This window comes from Tiliqua scincoides, chromosome 1 (genome assembly GCF_035046505.1).
Source record: "Tiliqua scincoides isolate rTilSci1 chromosome 1, rTilSci1.hap2, whole genome shotgun sequence".
Classification (NCBI taxonomy): domain Eukaryota; kingdom Metazoa; phylum Chordata; class Lepidosauria; order Squamata; family Scincidae; genus Tiliqua; species Tiliqua scincoides.
The window spans coordinates 34,277,098-34,296,898 of NC_089821.1; the positions used below are offsets into that span (position 1 = coordinate 34,277,098).

General features: G+C 43.3%; 1 protein-coding gene across 6 annotated transcripts in view; it reads right to left on the bottom strand.

Moving 5' to 3' along the window:
- Nucleotides 1-13,377, bottom strand: part of ANO1 (anoctamin 1) — an 85,080-nt gene extending 71,703 nt beyond the window's left edge. For 5 of the 6 annotated variants that reach the window (XM_066625180.1, XM_066625172.1, XM_066625143.1 and 2 more), the window contains exons 1-2: nucleotides 13,255-13,362; nucleotides 6,069-6,395 (exon numbers count right to left, since the gene is read on the bottom strand). In XM_066625180.1, coding sequence (XP_066481277.1) covers nucleotides 6,069-6,395; nucleotides 13,255-13,362 — 435 coding nt within the window. Of the gene's footprint in view, nucleotides 1-6,068; nucleotides 6,396-13,254 lie in introns of all 6 variants that reach the window. The other variant, XM_066625188.1, reaches the window with a different exon arrangement.
- Nucleotides 13,378-19,801: the final 6,424 nt, after the last annotated feature.

Sequence of the window (19,801 nt, forward strand, 5' to 3'; positions counted from 1 at the left end):
CTCGGTGTGATTAACAAAAAACATGTTGCGCTAAATCCCATAGAGTTACGCAAATAGGCTGCAGCCTGACACTTCTGGATGGAAGGAAACTAAGGCAGGTGTTATCAATCCCCTCCCCTCTGTACTCAGCCCTCCCGCTTCTGTCCAGCTTCTTTCACAGGTGGGGTACTGACCTTTTAAGAGTCCAGTCCTATGCCTGCCTACTCAGAAGTAAGCCCCACTGTAGTCAATGGGGCTTACTCCCAGGAAAGTGTGGATCATTTTGTTTGTGTTGTTTTGTTTGCTCCCAGGAAATTTTGTGGATCCTTGTGTTTGTGCAGAAGAGCCTGCACCTTGGGGGGAGAATTGGGCAAATACTCCCTGTAGCGATCCCAGTAGCGATCCCCTCTGTTGCTACTGCAGCTGCCCCTTTGTGTGTGTGTGTGTGTGCGTGCACGCACGCGAGCACGAGTAAGAGCGAGAGCACAAGAGCGAGTGAGAGCGAGTGAGAGCAGGCGAGCTCCACCTTGCTGCATATGCTCTGGCTGCCCCCCCCTTCCCCTCTTCAGCCTCTTTGTTGGCTCAGGTGCTCCAGGAGTCTTACTGTTCCTTAGAAAGGGGAGCCTCTTCCATGGCTCCAGGGCTATTTCCCTGCCTGAGCCTTTTTGCAATGTTATGGGCTGCCTAGAAAAGGAGGGAGATGCCAAGGGCAAAGGTGTGTGTGACTTTCAGTTCCGCCACTCCATTTGCATGGAGACAAATTCAAAGATAAAAAAATCTGTGGAAAAATAGGCTGCACCTATTACACTTGATGCTACCATGGTTTGTGACTACATTTGGGGAAATGTTACAGACCTGTACTTTTTTCAAGCTACTATGTATATTCTTTTAACAATGTTAGTCAATGGGACTTCCTCCTGGTTAAGTGTGGGTAGGATTGTAGCCCAGGATTGTTAAAAATTTTCCTGCTTGATGATGTCACTTCTGGTCATGACATCACTTCGGTGGGTCCTGACAGATTTTCATTTTAAAAAATGGGTCCCGGTGCTAAACGTGTGAGAACAATTGTTCTACAGGATGCAAGCAGTAAGAATATACTGAAGAGTGCAAGTTGATTATTTCCTGTTTCCACAATCTATGGTTTTTACACCTAGGCAGCAAAGTTAGAATACAAGTTCCCAGTCCTTTAAAGACACATATAAATGTACTCCATCCACTATGACAGCGGGCATGCCAGATTCAACACAGGATAAGACTTTTGTGCCTTTAATATAGGATTAAGGTAAGAGAAACTGAAATACTTAAAGGTTCTTTCTATAAACTATTAAAGAAACAGAAACTCGGATTTCATAATTTCCCCAGCAATATTCTGTCTCTGATTCCATATTGTCAACCTTTCCCCTTCTACTGGAAAATGTGCATATAGACTGCAGCAGTCAATTGAAACCGAGTTTCTCCTTTTAAAATTAGTATGAGTGAGGAGGCATCCTCTGTTAACCATGCTGGCATTAGTTCACACACATCCCTATTATTATTTGACACAGGCACTCTTTTAATAGAACAACTTTGCTTTGGCTAGGCAGGTGAAAAGAGCTATACTGTACCACTGCTCATTAATCACAGTATAATTACATTTTGGATTCAAGCATTTAATTGGGAACACTTGCTAAAAGGTTCCCAGCAACAAACAGGCTAAAATCAATACTTCTTTTCTGACACAGAGTTCAAATTCCTTTTGTACTTGAAAACAGTGGCATGAGAAGTGTATGGAACTTTTGAATATTGTTTCAGAGTGTAGGTGGAGGAAAGCCTTAATGTGAATTCTAAAAACAAAAATCCATATTTAGGTTTCTGTTTTGAATTTATTGCCCTGCTTCTATGCACAAATTGCCTGCTCAGGTGAAATCTATGCATGTAAAAATGTGCGGAATGGGAAGTGTATTACCTCTCAGATTCAGGCTATTGGCTGTATAAAGGGTAATATTTACTGGACAGATTATTGGGATTGTTCTACTGGGTAGGACAGGCAGGGATTTACAGAATCATAGAATTGGAAGAGTTGGGCCTACAAGATCATTGAGTTCAAACCCCCTGTCAACTCAGGGTCCAATCCTATCCAATTTTACAGTGCCAGTGCAGCTATGCCGATGGGGTGTGAACTGCATCTTATGGTGGAGAGATGTTCACAGAAGCCTCCTCAAGGTATGGGAACATTTGTTCTCTTAACTCAGGGCTGCATTGCGGTTGCACCAGTGTTGAAAAGTTGGATAGGATTGGGCCCACAGGCAGTTTACTACTACAAAATCCCCAACAGATGGCTAACCAACCTCTGTTTACCTCTTGCAATGATGGAGTGTCTGATACCCTCCGATGCAGAGTTTTCCACTGCTGAACAGAACCTAGCGATAGGAAATTCTTCCAAACGCTTAATCAAAATCTCCCTTAATGAAATTGAAACCAATTTGTCAAGATCCTGGAGCTATTGAGAACAAATCTGCCCCATTTTCTACATGATAGCTCCTAAGATTTGTAGATGGCTATCATGTCATCTATTAACCATCTCTTCTCCAAACTAAACATGCCCAGCTCCTTCACTCCTTTCTCATAGGGTATGGTCTCCAACCCCTTTACCATCCTAGTTGTTTCCTCTGGACCTGCTCCAGGGATAGGAAATGCAGGGATCAGAACATCAGTTCGATACTATACTTCTGTTGATGCAAAACCTTTTTCTTCCCATCAGCCCATCAACACCACCTGTTTGATGCGTATTGTTTGTAAGGAACTGTACATGGGGTGTGTTCATTTTTTATAAGTCTTATTTTGAACTTGGTAGAATTGGGGACTTGATTCTAAATCTCTCAGGGATTTTTTTGTCACATTCTAGACAGGAGTTCGATTTGCTATGATCATCAGTTTCTTAGGCAAAGTGATTCAGGTTGCATCAGTGGTAGATTGCAGGGGGCCAAGAGAGCAGAGGACTGGAGATGCCCTTCACCTCAAGTCTGCTGCTGCCACCACCTTCCTACATCCTACCAGGGATTCAGCCCACATTGATCTGCTCTCCGCCCACTAAAAGCAAGCGGAAATTAGACCACCCATTTCCCTACCTTGCTTCTCATGTGGTTTCTTCAAACTTGGAAGTGCAACTTACAGGGGCTGCCTGAACAAGGAGCCCCTTCATCAGCGTGGTTGCTTTAAATTGTACATGGAAGTCTTGCACTTTTGCAACAAAGACTGCATAAGGAGAACAGTAAGCAACTGTTCTTTTAAAAAAATGTGCAGAGGTGGTGGACCTGAGGCAGCACTGGGAAGCATTCTGAGTTATGATGCTGCTGATTTTGGCCCCGTGAATGGTCCTGAGTGCTGATTTAACTTCAGAAGACATATGCAAGAAGACATGAAAAACCAAGAGGAAAGTCAGAAGATCCTAGTAGAGGGCAGGCCCTGTGGCTCCCTAAATGTTGCATCTAGTGGAGGGGGGGGGTAGTGGACTAGGTGGCATAAAAGTCCCTTCTATATCCTATTATCCTATAGCTGAGGAAAGGAAGTAGATGTGGCAAGATTATGCATTAACATCTGCAGCTCTCCAGAAGAGGCTTGCAAATGTGTGGGTCCCAATGAAGAACTCTAGTGCAATTGCAGAGTACAGGGATCTCTGTGTGAAACCCCAGGCCTTGCTTTCCTATATGATTATTGCTTTTCTGTTTCTCAACTTCACCCTTGTATCATTACCCTTGTAAGGAGGCTACTGGCAGAAAGGGACACATCCCCCTGGGAGACAGCACTGACAAGGTCAAAAGAGACACTTCCGTGGGAATCTCTACACTCGTTTGTCTTGGAACTGTGCCCTGTAAACGAAACCGTATCCTCCACCTATCTGACTACTCTGTCACACAGATTCCTGTCAATAGAAATGATTCAATGGCTCCTTTTACACTGCCGCAGTGTTTAAAAACCCACAACCATGTGAGCAGGACTGCTTGTATGAGACTTCTCTCTGAAATTGGCAACATTACTTGGGTAGGATACCTATTTCATGAGAAAGACAGGTTTGTGGACCTGTCAATGTTATAGCCATGCCGTGGGAGGAACTTAGGGAAGAACAACTGCTGTGGCAGGGCTGACACCTGTAAAGATAAAGATACTCTGTGCAGCCTAAAGAAGAGCCTGAAATTATGGTTCTTTCTTTCGTACATTTTATATTGATTGAGTTCCAAATATTGTAGCCTACCTGCTTAAAGCCCTGAAAACATTCATATTTTTATTTCTCAGACAGCTCCTTAATATATTTAAAAATCTACATAATTACAAAAAAATACTTAAAGGGAATCTGCATTTTTCTGAACAGGACAGCTTTCATCTAACTTTCTTGCTTCACTTAGGGCCCAGTCCTATCCAACTTACCAGCACTGGTGCAGCTGCAGTGCAGCCTTGCAGAGGCTTCCATGACTATCCTCCCACCACACGATCCAGCACATCATGTGATGGGAGGATAGTTATGGAAGCCTCTGCAACCCCATTGGCACAGCTACACAAGTGTTGGAAAGTTGAATAGGATTTGGTCCTTATATCCCTATGTATAACTACCAGTATAATGCCTTTGCCCTGCTGTCACGCCCAGACCCATCACCAGATCCCACAGGGCTGTGGGCAAGAGATATGTGACTTTCTGGAACTACAGCATACATACAGTACAGCAGTGCACTACTTATCAGCTGCTTCTACTTCCCAATTCCATGGCCCTTCTTTCTAGAACAGGGGTGCCCAAACCCCAGCCCTGGGGCCACTTGTGGCCCTCAAGGCCTCTCAATGTAGCCCTCAGGGAGCCCCAGTCTCCAATTGGCCCTCCGGAGATTTGTTGGAGCCCACACTGGCCCAACGCAACTGATCTCAGCATGAGGGCGACTGTTTGTGTGAGCTGTGGGATGAGGGCTCCCTCCACTGCTTGCTGTTTTACATCTGTGATGCAGCAGTGGCAGTGAAGGAAAGGCCAGCCTTGCTTTGTACAAGCAAGACCTATTGATCTTGATCTATTGCAAGACCTTCATTCATTCATATAAGTTCATCTTTAATATATTCATTTATGTAAATTTATTCAAATTTTAAATGTAAATTAATTTTTTCCCCAGCCCCCAACACAGTGTCAGAGAGATGATGTGGCCCTCCTGCCAAAAACTTTGGACACCCCTGTTCTAGAACACGCTTAAGTTAAAAACCCTGGGCTGTTGCTTTTGACTAGCAACTTCCAGAGTTTTTTTTTCTGTGTTTCTTGAATCTATGAATTCTCCCCCTGAAAGGCTCTTTATCAACAGTGTGCTCCATTCAGCTCTTCCAGGTGCCTGACTTCTGGTGCCCAGTTTGTGGATAACTATGCAAAAGAAGTGGGAACAAGTGACTGTTAATCCAACACTGTTAATACAACACTGACCTAAACGTAAGGGTAGCAGTGACGTGGCTCTAGCTTAAGCTGTATCAACCTGTGGGTTACACATGCAACCTGTTCAACTCCCATGCAGCTGAACCCTCATTTATGCATACAACTAAATGAGCACAGGGTTGTCCACAGACAAAGTTCCACTTTTGCAAGGTTCCTGACTATAGGGAGTGACACTGATTTCAGTGGCAGATCTCCTCAGCCCCATGCCCTGGTGCAAAGGTCCAAGATGGCACTCCCTTCACAGGATGCTGCCACCCCCCTACGTGCAAATCCATCCCCCCTCACTTATCTGGAGAGTATGGTAGCTCACGTGACTCCAGAACGTGTCAGGGAAACCTCTCTGAGGTTCCCCGACGCTTTAAACTGTGCTTCCGGTAAATCGGAAGCACAGTTTCCAACCCCGTCAGGAGCCTCGGAGAGGCTTCTGTGTGGTCCTGAAGCTCTGTGCATGGGACATTTGCTCCACCGAGTCTATGGGAGTCTATGAGAGGTCCGCCACTGACTAATCTAAGCACAGTTGTATGACTTCAGCAATATGTTCAATTCACTCTGAAACCTATGAACAGTTCATAGGAATCTTTCAGAACCTTACCAGTTATTCCTAACACATTTTAGCAGAGGTAATTAAAAAAAAAATGAAGTGAGTAATTACATCCTCATCTCTTTCCAACTCAAGGCCTGCTTGCATAAGATTGCTTTCATACTCCTCTCTGCGGAATCTCTTGTCATCTTCATGGTAATCCATGTGATGTTCGCCATCTTCCATGTTAACTTGTCCTCCTTTTCCAGGAAGCTGCTGATCTTGTTTGATGCTTCGAGGCGCCAAGTCATTGAAATGGATTCGTCGGGTGAGTGTTCGGCTGAAAGAGGTCTTCTTGTAGTGGTAAACCAGGATATAATCCACTTTCCTTTTCCCATCTCGAAAATAAAGTCCATACTTGCAGCTGGCATCTGGATCTTGCGAGAATGAATTTAATAACTATAATGAAAAGAGAAAAAGAGCATTTGAAGGTATCATTCACTTGAAGGTTAGAAACGGAAATGGTTTAGCAATCAATATTGCTTTTTAAACCCAGCAGAAATATCCCATAGCCAATCTTACAAGAGTGTGAATTTATGCAATAAAACACTGCAAGTCAATCTTTGGAGTTCTGATCAGCCAAAATGTCCAGGAGTAACCAAAACAACCATCTGGAAGACAATGGCAAAGATAATTTTGAGATCAGCACAAATCAGTTCAGTTTTTGCACAGTGATCTGGTTTTGTGAAATCAGTCCAATGTTGCCAGATCTCAAGTTACCCACACCCTGACATTTCAACCTCAGAAACGCTTGGGTAGATCAGATCTACATTTTATCTCCAGGGTTCCATTTTATCAGTGCGTGGGTTCTGCTGCTCTCTGTGGTTTAAACTTGACTAGATCACCTGCTCTGCCAAAGGAATCTGTGTTTTACGACTGACAAATAGATTAATAGTATGTTCAAACATTTGTACGTCTCTGTATCATCTGAGAAAGAGATCAGTTTTTAACAGAGACTGATAGGAGCCAGCTGGTCATGTAGCTCAGCCAAAAAGGCCAGTGGAGTGCAGCCAGGGAGGGACCAAGGTTCAGTTTTTGCTTCGTTCATGACTTTTTCTCATGGAAGATTAAAAAGAAAGTGCAGCTCTGCAAATGCCCCCCCTCTCCCTTGCAACTTAGTGGTAGCAAAAATATGGATATTGCAATTAAAACACTGTTGTGAAAAAGAAACATAACTTGAATGCTACATTTCTAAAATACAAGGGTTCATTTGGATGCACGTCCATTGAAATCAATGCTGCGTGGATAGACTAAATTTGTATTTGGACAGAGGTATGATTTTCTTCTGGTCCTTTAAACTGTGAAGCTGCTGCCCCCTCTTGCAGTTTCAAGTAATTTAGGGCAGAGGGAGAAACTGAGATTGGAAGGGAAGAAGAATTCCTCCCATTTCAGCCCCCCCCCCAAGAACCAGGAATATGTGCTCACGCGATGTCTGCTTGCTGTTCAAATCTGCTCTGTCCATGGCTGAGGTGAAACATAGAGGCTATCCCTAACCCAAATCCCCTTTGCATAGTGTAAGAGTGTGAGAAATACTTTTGAAAAGGCTGCTGTGTCCAACCGTAGGCCATATTACGAGGCTGCTCGTACCACTAGGAGCGTACCACATATTATGTAGGAGCGTACAACTAGGAGCGTACCAGCAGGAGCGTACCACATATTACGTAGGCCGCTCGTACCACTAGCGGAGCAGGAGATGCTGCAGCATAGCTCCTTCCTGTCCATTTGGCAATATAGAAAAGTGAGGTCAGGAGAGGAGTCCACTGCACAACTCTTTGCTATGCCACTTTTGCTCCAGTTCTTGGGAGAAGCAATGATCCCAAAGTAAGGACTTACAGAACGAAGACTTCCTATATGACTTGAACTTCTAGTACCTTGAAAGTGTAAGGACCAAATAGGCAGCAGCTTTCATGCCACTAAAGGTAAGGCCTTATGTCTGCCAAGTAGGACAGAAGTAGTTGCGCTACTGAGGCAGTCTCAGGGGTAAGGTACCAGTGCAAATACATTCAGGATTGGTTCAATACCTCCTGGCACACAAGATGGAATGTCAAATGCTGCCCTCTCCATACCTGGTGATATGCCAACCTCTGCTCCTCCTACTGTCCGGGCTGGAAAAAGAAGGTAAGTCCTTGTTTTCCTCTCTGTTCCCTTGTTCCTTGTCCAATCTATGGCAGGGGTCTCCAAACCCCAGCCTGGGGGCCACACACAGCCCTCCAGAGGATTTGATCCTACCCGCAGCACATGATGGGGAAGTTTTGCTGTTAAGGCTCACAGCAACTGCTGATGGGCCAGGTACATAGAGCCTTGCGTGGGGAGATACTTTCACTGAAGAGGCTTCCCCAAAGATTTCCGCAGAAGGCTCTGCGCCTGCAAGGATTCCCTTGGAAAAAGAGCTTCTCTGGTGGGGGCGGGGGGTGGGGGGGAGAGAGAGGCAAACAGCAAGAGTAACTTCTGCCTGATTCTCAGCTCCCCAAATTATAACACACCCTTAGGAAACCTGAGAAAAGGAGTTCCAGATACATTCAATACCCTGATCAGTATGATGGCCAATCACTTCTGTCTATCCAACACTTACTGAAAGCATGTTCTCTTTACAGATTAATTTATTAATTTCTCCCAACTTACTACTTAATTGTTTCCCAACTCTTTATCCCTGTAACACATTAATTCTCTCCCCAATACCTCCGAATAATTTCCCCTTCACAAAATGTTTTTCCAAAAATATTGATTTTCTACCATATTCCTCCTTTCACAAATTCATTCTCCCAAAATTAATTTCCCTTTTCAACATCCCTGAATATACTTACATTTCTAGTTCAACAATATTGATGCCTGTTATTTAAACCTCTGCAGCAACTATCAGAAAGCAGGTCACTGGGAACATACCAATAGCTCAGTTTTGTCTATGCTGACTGGCAGCAATTCTTCATGGTTTTGGACTGGGATCTTTCCCAGTTCTGCCTGGAGACATTGGAAATTGAACTCAGGACCTTCTGCATGCATAAACATGTGCTCTACCACTGAGTTATGCCCCTTGCTCAACCAAATGAGCACATCTAGCATAGGAGTTTTCCAGAGAGATACAATGTGTACCTGACACCTTAAGACCACCAGAGCAGCACCAAGGCACAAAAATGCATGAAGGATTTGGTCGGTTTGGGTGTTTAAGAGAATTATTGATGTTCCAAACTAGAATCTTCCTATATAAACCCACTTTTTCTTAATTAAACAAAGTACTCAGAATTATTCCTTTATTAGGCTGTAAGAAGAAAGAAAGTTATAAATGCTTCCAAGTTTGCATGTGTGGTCTCTCTCCAGAGACCACTTTTATATAAATTTGACTGTAGTACAAAAACAGATGCTTTCTTCTTAGGGAAGAAAAACACATCTTATGCTTCTTGTGCCATTTCTCAAATATGTCATGGCCTCTTGATCTGCAAAGTGTTTTGTTCAAGAGCTTTTAATAAATTCTAGTGTACAAGCCTCAGTTGAAGTGACTAAATGCTTTCATAATCTGGAGAGCCGTAATTAGCTGAGCTTTGCAAACGGTGCCAAGTTTCTAAAGAAGCATGAGAACGACACTAAAGGCCAAACTAGCCTTAATAAGAGACATGTAGCTGTCAATGTTCTGTGTCTTTTCCCCTCACAACATCTGATACAACATCTGATACAAACAATGTATCATGTGGTGTCATCACTCAGTGTATCTCACTGCCTTTGCCTCACTTCATTGGCTGACAGAGTGCAGGGAAATGTATAATTCTCATTAAAATCCTTCAGCAACCTTTGCTAATGAGGCAAGGGTGCTGCACCTTTGGGAAGAGCAAAGGTTTTGCATGTATGAAGTCCCAGATTCAGTCCTTGCATCTTGGGTAGAATGTGTATATGAGCATGTCTCAAGCCTGCTTGAGACCCTGGGGAGTTACTGCCAGTCAGAGAAGGCAATACAGGACTACTGGTTTGAGTCAGATCCCTGCTCCCAACATCCCTGCATTCATTCTTTACATATTCAATTACTCCACAGCCTATAAATAGAGCAAAGCTCCAACTAGTAATATGGCCCAACTCATCGATATATTTTCAAATGGTGCACTTTCACAACGCTCGCTCCGTGCTGCTCTCTTCAGTAGCAACACCTGCAATTTGGATAGATAACAAATGTGCCATTGTCCAGATCCGACAAAGATTTGGACAGATTATCCAGTCTGAATTAATGAGGTGAAGGAAAGGCTTTGTGTCTGTGCTCAGCTTCTTTGACATGTCCCTCTGACACACTTTCAAAGAACTACAATCTACAACCTTCACTCATGGGAGTGCTGGTGCCAGGAGTGTTTTTGCCCAGCTTAGACTGGTGCATCAGCTGCCCTATTTCTGGAGAAAGCAGATCCGGTTGTGGTCACAGATTGAAACTGGATTATTGCAATGTGCTCTATGGGTGGCTACCTTCGAAACTCATTCAGAAATTTCAAGCTGGTTCAAAATACTGTGGCTAAAATTTTGACCAGAGCTGGTTTTCTAAAGCATGTCTCTCCTTATCTACACAGTGCATCTGGTCTGTTTCCCAGCACAATTCAAAGTGCTGGTTATAACTTTAAAGCTTTAAAAGGATCAGGATACCTTAAAGACCCTTCTCCTTCCACATAAGCCTACTTGTACACTTTAACATTGTGTATAAGTAAAAAAAAAAATTATGCCTTGAGCCTGAAAACCTGGGTCGACTTAAACGCGGGTCAATGTGATAAGGCCTCCTTGGCTTCTAAGAACAGCTGCTGGGTGAGACGGGGTGGAGACTGGGTTTTCAAGTGGGATGCGCAGGAATGGACTAAACAGGAAAAAGTGGAGCTATTTCACCTTGTTCTGAAGCAGGAAAAGAGTTTGGTGGAGCTATTTTCCAAATAGGAAGCAAGGTGATGGTGCTTATGGAAGTTGTAAGCTTTGTGAGAAGTTCAGCTGCCCTCACAAAGCCTACATGTCCCACAAGCTCCTTCACTTTGCTTTCTGTTGGGTGACTAGCTCCATGTTTTGCTGCTTCAGAACAATCACTGGTAAATTGCTTTTCCGGATCTGGCCTCGAGTAAAATCAGACTAAGGGCACAATCCTAACCTACTCGGAACTAAGTCCTATTCTGTTCAATGGAGCTTACTCTCAGGAAAGTGTGGTTAGAATCGCAGCCAAAATTATTTACCAATTCAAAGACTTTCATGCACCCCTAAGTTTTACCTCAACTTATCCATAAGTCATAGCAAATTCCCATACCCATTCCTGCGTATCCATGGGTCATAGCAAATTCCATGATTTTTGGCTTAAAACTTGCCCTCAACTTATCCATGAGATTGACTTATAAATGAGTATATGCAGGAGATCAGAAGCAAGAAAGTGATTTTGAATGGAAAGGGAACACAGTATCTCTCATTTAAACTCCTGAGTTTAAAACCTGCACCTGAGAGACAACTCATATTCTCCTTAACATCTATTGAAAATTATCACTAAACAAATAAAGAACTGCTGGATTAGGTTTTCCAACAACAAAGACTGAATTCCTATTTTCCCAACTTTCTAACTCAGGGTGCTTAGCTAACATAATATGCACTGAACATACATTTGGGACCCTATACATAGGGGTTTCTGGTATCTTGTGAATAATAATAGGCAGAAATCAATGGTAAAACTTTTTTTTCCCATCACAGCATCTCTGTGCTAATGAAATCCTCTACTTTTGCTTGTTGTTAAAGGCACAGAATGTGATGTCAATGGTATAGACTAGAGCAGAGGTTCTCAAACTTTTAACACTGGCACTCACTTTTTAGAATGATAATCTTGTCAGGACCCACCAGAAATGATGTCATGACCAAAAGTGACATCATCAAGCAGGAAAATTTTTAATAATCATAGGCTGCAATCCTACCCACACTTACCCAGGAGTAAGTCCCATTTATTATCATTTTTTAAAGCATATACATAGTAGCCAATGAAAAGTTCAGATCTGTAACATTTCCTCAAATGTAGTCACATACCATGGTAGCATCAAGTCTAATATATTAAATATAAAACATTGAAATGAATGGGGAGACACCTAGTGGGTCCTGATTCACAGTTTGAGAGACACTGGACTAGAACCTTTGCTCATAAGAAGATGGAACCCTAAACTACATATTTATGGTCTAACTTTGGTTATAATATCATTAATTGTATTGGCAACCTTCAGTCTCGAAAGACTATGGTATTGCACTCTGAAAGGTGGTTCTGGCACAGCGTCTAGTGTGGCTGAAAAGGCCAATCCGGGAGTGACAATCCCTTCCACACTGGGAGCAAGTGCAGTCTGTCCCTGGTCTGTCTCCCTGGCTATGGGCCTTCCTTCTTTGCCTCTTTGCCTCAGACTTCCTTCTTTGCCTCTTTGCCTCAGACTGTTGGGCAAGTGTCTCTTCAAACTGGGAAAGGCCATGCTGCACAGCCTGCCTCCAAGCGGGCCACTCAGAGGCCAGGGTTTCCCACTTGTTGAGGTCCATCCCTAAGGCCTTCAGATCCCTCTTGCAGATACCTTGTATCGCAGCTGTGGTCTACCTGTAGGGCGCTGTCCTTGCACAAGTTCTCCATAGAGGAACTCCTTTGGGATCCGCCCATCATCCATTCTCACGACATGACCAAGCCAACGCAGGCGTCTCTGTTTCAGCAGTGCATACATGCTAGGGATTCCAGCACGTTCCAGGACTGTCATTAATACTTTATTAATGATCATTAATAAAGATCATTAATACTTTATTCTCAAATGATATTTGGGAAAAGGTGCCTTGAGTATCATTAGTTAGAAGGTAGGATATAAATGCTTTAATAAATTAATCCAACTAAATACTGTCTTGAAAATTCCACAGAACATCTGCTAAAAGCAGCATAGGTTGTTCAGAAGTTAGACATTCTCTCTAAAGCAGATGAATGCAAAACATATTATCCATAGATTCTTCCCCACAGAACTGTAAAGAGCTGTCAAAAGTCTGCTATCCAGACTGATGGGGACATAACCACTTTCAAAATGCCCTTAATCAAAATGGAACTTTCTCATCCTTGTCCCCCAAAGACAGTGCACAGCTGTAGTGGGTGACATTAGTGCAAAGCTGTAGTGAGTGACATTAGAAACAGCCCTGTCTTGGGAAGGTATAGCACGCAAAGGGATGCACAACCTTAGCTGCTGGACTACAACGAATAAAGGGACTGTGGACAGACACGTTCTAGATAGCCGACCAACAGGGAAAGAAGACTACTCACTGTGCTTTCTGTGCGGACATATCCAATGTCTTCTATAGCTCTGATGTTGATAATATGGATCCCCTTCTCTTCAGCAGGGAGCGAAGAGTACTTCTCATCCAATCTCATTGTTGCTTCATTAGGAGTGTCTCTCAAATCTTCTGGCAGAAACTCCACCCCATGAAATAAACCGTCAGAGTCTAAAGGAAAGAGGAACAGGTTGCTTTAAAACCTTCATCACATCTTCTCATGACACTATCCAGTTCCATCCTGCATCTACCCCAGCCTTTTGTCTTTCTTCCCACCCTTTTGTAAGTATATCCAGTGGTAGTTTTGCCTTCTGCTGCCCTGGCTCTGCCCTGAGCACATGTGAGGTTTTTCCATGTTCCTTCCTGACATTGGCTTTAGATAATTGACACTGCACAAATGATATTACATTTCAGGATATGCACACTGGTGGTGGAGTCTTCCAAATTTCACTGGGAATTTCCATCATGAGTTAATGCAATGTTTAATTAATTGCTTTAGAAATAGGCCATATCAGAAATAAACAGTTGTGGCAAAAACATTAAAAAACACCGCTGAACAGAAAAAAACACCTGACATACAAAGTACATAGCATGCTTGTCTATCCATCTACAAAGCATTCAGACCTTTAAAAAAACAAACAGTACATAACCATTTCATAAAGGAGACAATCTTTCACAGTCTGTCAACACTGACCATCTATTGGTGAAGAAGGGGCAGTTCTCTTTCTCCCAAACCTGACAAAGCAAATCCAACAATCTGTTGGATTAGCATAGACACCAAGAAGGATCACTGCTTACACAGTCCTAAGTAACACAGTCCTATTTTTTAATTTTGTTTTGTTTTTAAATTGTATTACATTCTTTGGCATGTTGAGATCACTTGGTTGAGTTACAGAAACATATGTACCCATTCAAAGGATAGCTCAAGGTGGCCTTGACTCTGCCAAAAGACTAGTCTAAGAGCCCAATCCTAGACTTGCCTGCTCAGAAGTGTGTTCCATTATAATCAGTAACAGTACAGCAGTACCTTGATTAGAATGTGGGATACAGACTAGCTCAGGGATGTCATATTTGTTTCATATACTGGGCCGAATAGCATTCATGGTGCCTGCTGAGGGCCGGAAGTGACATCGACATCATTAAGCAGATGATGGCCAGAAATAAGCACTTTGTTCTCACATTTAAACTCATTAGCTGCAAATGACAGAAGATAAAATGTGCAAATCTTGTTCATAATTTCAAGATATGAGAGAGACCAATTATCACACTGAGAGAGCCCAGTTATAATGGGGGCTGGAGAAATTGCTTCTGGGGGCCGCATCTGGCCCATGGGCCTTATGTTTGACACACCTATTCTAACTTAAGTATGTGAAACACAGTTGCGAATCTACCATTGAAGTCTATGGGGCCAATGTCTCAGGCACGAGCCTCTAGGACCCCCGGAAGCCTCTCTGAGGCTCCCGACAGAGTCGGAAACTGTGCTTCCAGTTTTCCGGAAGCACAGTTTATAGCGTCCCGGAAACTCAGAGAGGCTTCCCTGATGTGGGCTCAGGTTGCATGAGGCTCCGTGAGCCTCAGGTGAGTGGGGGTGTGTGGATTTGAGCATGGGGGAGGCGACGACAGCCCGCAGGGCGCCATTGCTGGTGCAGGGCTGGGACCTTTTTCCTTGGGCGCAGGGCTGGGAAGGTCCTCCACTGGTGAAACAGTGCTATTTGAGACATTGTCAATCTAATTGGTAGGAAATGGATTATGACTGACCCAGACTGGACTGCTTTCATTTGTTAGAATGGCTACCAATCACACCTGGACAAAGAGTAGTGTAAAAAATCGGCACTAGAAGAATCAGCACTATGGAAGATATGATTGTACACAGTAACAGTTATACTGGTAAAGCTAATCATGTTTCATTCTGCTTAGGACCTGTATGTGAAGCTGCCTGGAAGCCCCATATTAACTCCAGCTTAGAAGTCACACCAGTGGATTTGGTGCAGAAACCACTGTGATCACATGTGGATATATTTGATATTCATGTTAATGGCCGGATCCCAAAGGATCTCCTCTATGGAGAACTCGTGCAGGGAAAGCGCTCTACAGGTAGACCACAGCTACAATACAAGGACATCTGCAAGAGGGATCTGAAGGCCTTAGGAGTGGACCTCAACAGGTGGGAAACCCTGGCCTCTGAGCGGTCTGCTTTGAGGCAGGCTGTGCAGCATGGCCTTTCCCAGTTTGAAGAGACACAGACTGGCCAACAGACTGAGGCAAAGAGGCAAAGAAGGAAGGCCCGTAGCCAGGGAGACAGACCAGGGACAGACTGTACTTGCTCCCAGTGTGGAAGGGACTGTCACTCCCGAATCGGCCTTTTCAGCCACACTAGACACTGTTCTAGAACCACCATTCAGAGAGCGATACCATAGTCTTTTGAGACTGAAGGTTGCCAACATCCATCCGTGTTAAACGGAAACATCTACATCTCTCAGCACTTCTGCAAAATGTTTTATAACAGTAGTTCCCAAACTATGGGTTGAGACCTACTGGTGGGGATGCAACCTGATTTTTGGTGGGTCTCCCATGGGTGGTAGAAAGATCAGATAACTAATTGCGGTTGGCCCTCTGGATGGTGAGGGAGAGAAAGGGGAGATAAAAGGAGACTTAGAGATGGCAGAGAAATTAAATGAGTTCTTTGCATCTGTCTTCACGGCAGAAGACCTCGGGCAGATACCGTTGCCCGAACGGCCCCTCCTGACCAAAGAGTTAAGTCAGATAGAGGTTAAAAGAGAAGATGTTTCAGACCTCATTGATAAATTAAAGATCAATAAGTCACCGGGCCCTGATGGCATCCACCCAAGGGTTATTAAGGAATTGAAGAATGAAGTTGCAGATCTCTTGACTAAGGTATGCAACTTGTCCCTCAAAACAGCCATGGTGCCAGAAGATTGGAGGATAGCAAATGTCACGCCTATTTTTAAAAAGGGAAAGAGGGGGGACCCGGGAAACTATAAGCCGGTCAGCCTAACATCCATATCGGGTAAGATGGTGGAATGCCTCATCAAAGATAGGATCTCAAAACACATAGATGAACAGGCCTTGCTGAGGGAGAGTCAGCATGGCTTCTGTAAGGGTAAGTCTTGCCTCACCAACCTTATAGAATTCTTTGAAAAGGTCAACAGGCATGTGGATGCGGGAGAACCCGTGGACATTATATATCTGGACTTTCAGAAGGCGTTTGACACAGTCCCTCACCAAAGGCTACTGAAAAAACTCCACAGTCAGGGAATTAGAGGACAGGTCCTCTCGTGGATTGAGAACTGGTTGGAGGCCAGGAAGCAGAGAGTGGGTGTCAATGGGCAATTTTCACAATGGAGAGAGGTGAAAAGCGGTGTGCCCCAAGGATCTGTGCTGGGACCGGTGATTTTCAACCTCTTCATAAATGACCTGGAGACAGGGTTGAGCAGTGAAGTGGCTAAGTTTGCAGACGACACCAAACTTTTCCGAGTGGTAAAGACCAGAAGTGATTGTGAGGAGCTCCAGAAGGATCTCTCCAGACTGGCAGAATGGGCAGCAAAATGGCAGATGCGCTTCAATGTCAGTAAGTGTAAAGTCATGCACATTGGGGCAAAAAATCAAAACTTTAGATATAGACTGATGGGTTCTGAGCTGTCTGTGACAGATCAGGAGAGAGATCTTGGGGTGGTGGTGGACAGGTTGATGAAAGTGTCGACCCAATGTGCGGCGGCAGTGAAGAAGGCCAATTCTATGCTTGGGATCATTAGGAAGGGTATTGAGAACAAAACGGCTAGTATTATAATGCCATTGTACAAATCTATTGTAAGACCACACCTGGAGTATTGTGTCCAGTTCTGGTCGCCGCTTCTCAAAAAAGACATAGTGGAAATGGAAAAGGTGCAAAAGAGAGCGACTAAGATGATTACGGGGCTGGGGCACCTTCCTTATGAGGAAAGGCTACGGCGTTTGGGCCTCTTCAGCCTAGAAAAGAGACGCTTGAGGGGGAACATGATTGAGACATACAAAATTATGCAGGGAATGGACAGAGTGAATAGGGAGATGCTCTTTACGCTCTCACATAATACCAGAACCAAGGGACATCCACTAAAATTGAGTGTTGGGAGGGTTAGGACAGACAAAAGAAAATATTTCTTTACTCAGCGTGTGGTCGGTCTGTGGAACTCCTTGCCACAGGATGTGGTGCTGGCGTCTAGCTTAGACGCCTTTAAAAGGGGATTGGACAAGTTTCTGGAGGAAAAATCCATTATGGGGTACAAGCCATGATGTGTATGCGCAACCTCCTGATTTTAGAAATGGGTTATGTCAGAATGCCAGATGCAAGGGAGGGCACCAGAATGAGGTCTCTTGTTATCTGTTGTGCTCCCTGGGGCATTTGGTGGGCCGCTGTGAGATACAGGAAGCTGGACTAGATGGGCCTATGGCCTGATCCAGTGGGGCTGTTCTTATGTTCTTATGTTCTTATGCCTCAATCCCTGAGGCTATTCAGAATTGGAAACTGTAGCTGCTAATTACCCTGCAAAGAATTCGGCTCCTGCAGTTTGCAAGATAACTGCTAATTGCTCTGCAAAGAGCTGAACTTCTGAAGTTTGCAAGCATGTGTAAAATTAGGGAGAGAAATGTTTGAGGGTCTTTTCTCTAATTATCATAAACAATACAAACAAATAAATAAATGAAATTTTATTTCTTTCTAGATCTTCTTTTTAAAAAAAGTCTGATAAACCTAGATAGGTCCTGATAGAGTATTGTTTTAAAAAGTGGGTCCTGATGCTAAAACATTTGGGAACCACTGCTTTATAGAGTTATAAGCCAAAAATATTACTCAGACAAAAGAAAACTTTATGTCATAAAAATAAAGAAAAAATTGTTAAAAGATTTCTGACTAATTACATTTATGAAGTCCAAATTTATGTTAAGTTATTACGAGGAGGACTGGACCTCTGTTTAGCTGAGTCAATTTTAATGTGTGACTTCAAACAATTGCCCATCTGCCAGTGCACCTGAGCCCACAGTAGCCTTGGCAATGTATGGCATTAGGCAGGACAAACATCATTAGCTGGGAACCATAACACTCATTATTTTTTGTAGTACAAAAGATGCTAAATGTAAATACAATACGTCAGCAATGCATGCTTGTAACATATGAAGTGATCACTCAACTTCAAATGAATCTAATATTAGGCTCTACTTACTGGGGCTAATGTAATCCAAATTCCAAACTATGTATAATTAGTGGATTATATAATTGCTTATGGAAGGCTGTAAACAGTCTTACAAAAATTAGAGCAGTTATTTCTACTGATCCTTAGAAAACACATTTGTTTTAAGAATTTCTTCTCTGAGTCATCGCTCAATGACAAGACGCATCCTCAGATAGCAAAGTGTCCAAGTTTTGATCTCTGGCAGCTCCAGGAAGTGCTGGGAAAAACCCCATCTGATACCCTGACTGCCACCAGTCAGTGAAGACACTATAGAGAGCAATATGGACCACAGAAGGCAGCTTCCCTCATCCATAGCTGTCAGATGTTACTTTTAATCTCCACTCTTTGTCATGTATTCTGGTATTTTTAATTTCATTTTTCACGTGGCTGCTACTGGAAATGTATCCCCCCCCTTGGAGGGGGGAAAAGTGCATGGGAGGAGGAAAAGCGCATGGCATCAGTCCAGCTAGTTTTCAACACCATTTGAACATAAATATGTTAAACAAGAACCAGTCTGGAATTACACTGATTTTTGGCTACATTGGGAAAACCAGTATATTTAACATATTAACATTTTCACAATGTTGACCACCACATGTACGTTAATAGTGTTTGGGGGATGATGTCTTCAGCAAACATGTCAGAGTTTCATAGTACCTCAGATGGAGAATATTTATAATGATAAACCTATACTTGTTGACCACATGGATAATTTTGCACAAGAAAGTTAGGTGAACAGCACGACAGTCCTCTCATCAACATTCTATCAACCAACAGGATGCTGGAACCCACATTGGTAGCTCTGGGAGTTTTGCATTCTATTGTATGAAAAGCATTGCAGCAAAGTTTCTTATCCTTTGCACTTTTTCTTCTCTTTGCTTTCTATTATGTCAGAGGTACAACTAGGGTGGGAACAGAACCACTGGTGCTCCATCTGGATCACTGTATTCAACCCAATTTCAGATTTTAGAAAAACAAAAAACAAGGCATTCACATTTGTGAAACAACAGCCTCCTTTACAATAACACAGGCCTACAAATTTGAGGGTCAGAAAAGTTTTTCCCAAACTTTATGGTGGTTTGATATGAATTTGGGGTAACGATTCCAAAAACAGCATCCGTTTTGCCCTATCACGTCTAGTTTTGGAGATACAGTATAGCCTCATTAGTGAATGGTTCAAGCGGCTTCCTCATGAGGAAGCTGCTTGAACCATTCAGTAAAGAGGCTATGCCGTGTCTCCAAAACTAGACGTGATAGGGCAAAACGGATGTCATTTTTGGAATCAGCACCCCAAATATACCCAGAAAATGGTGT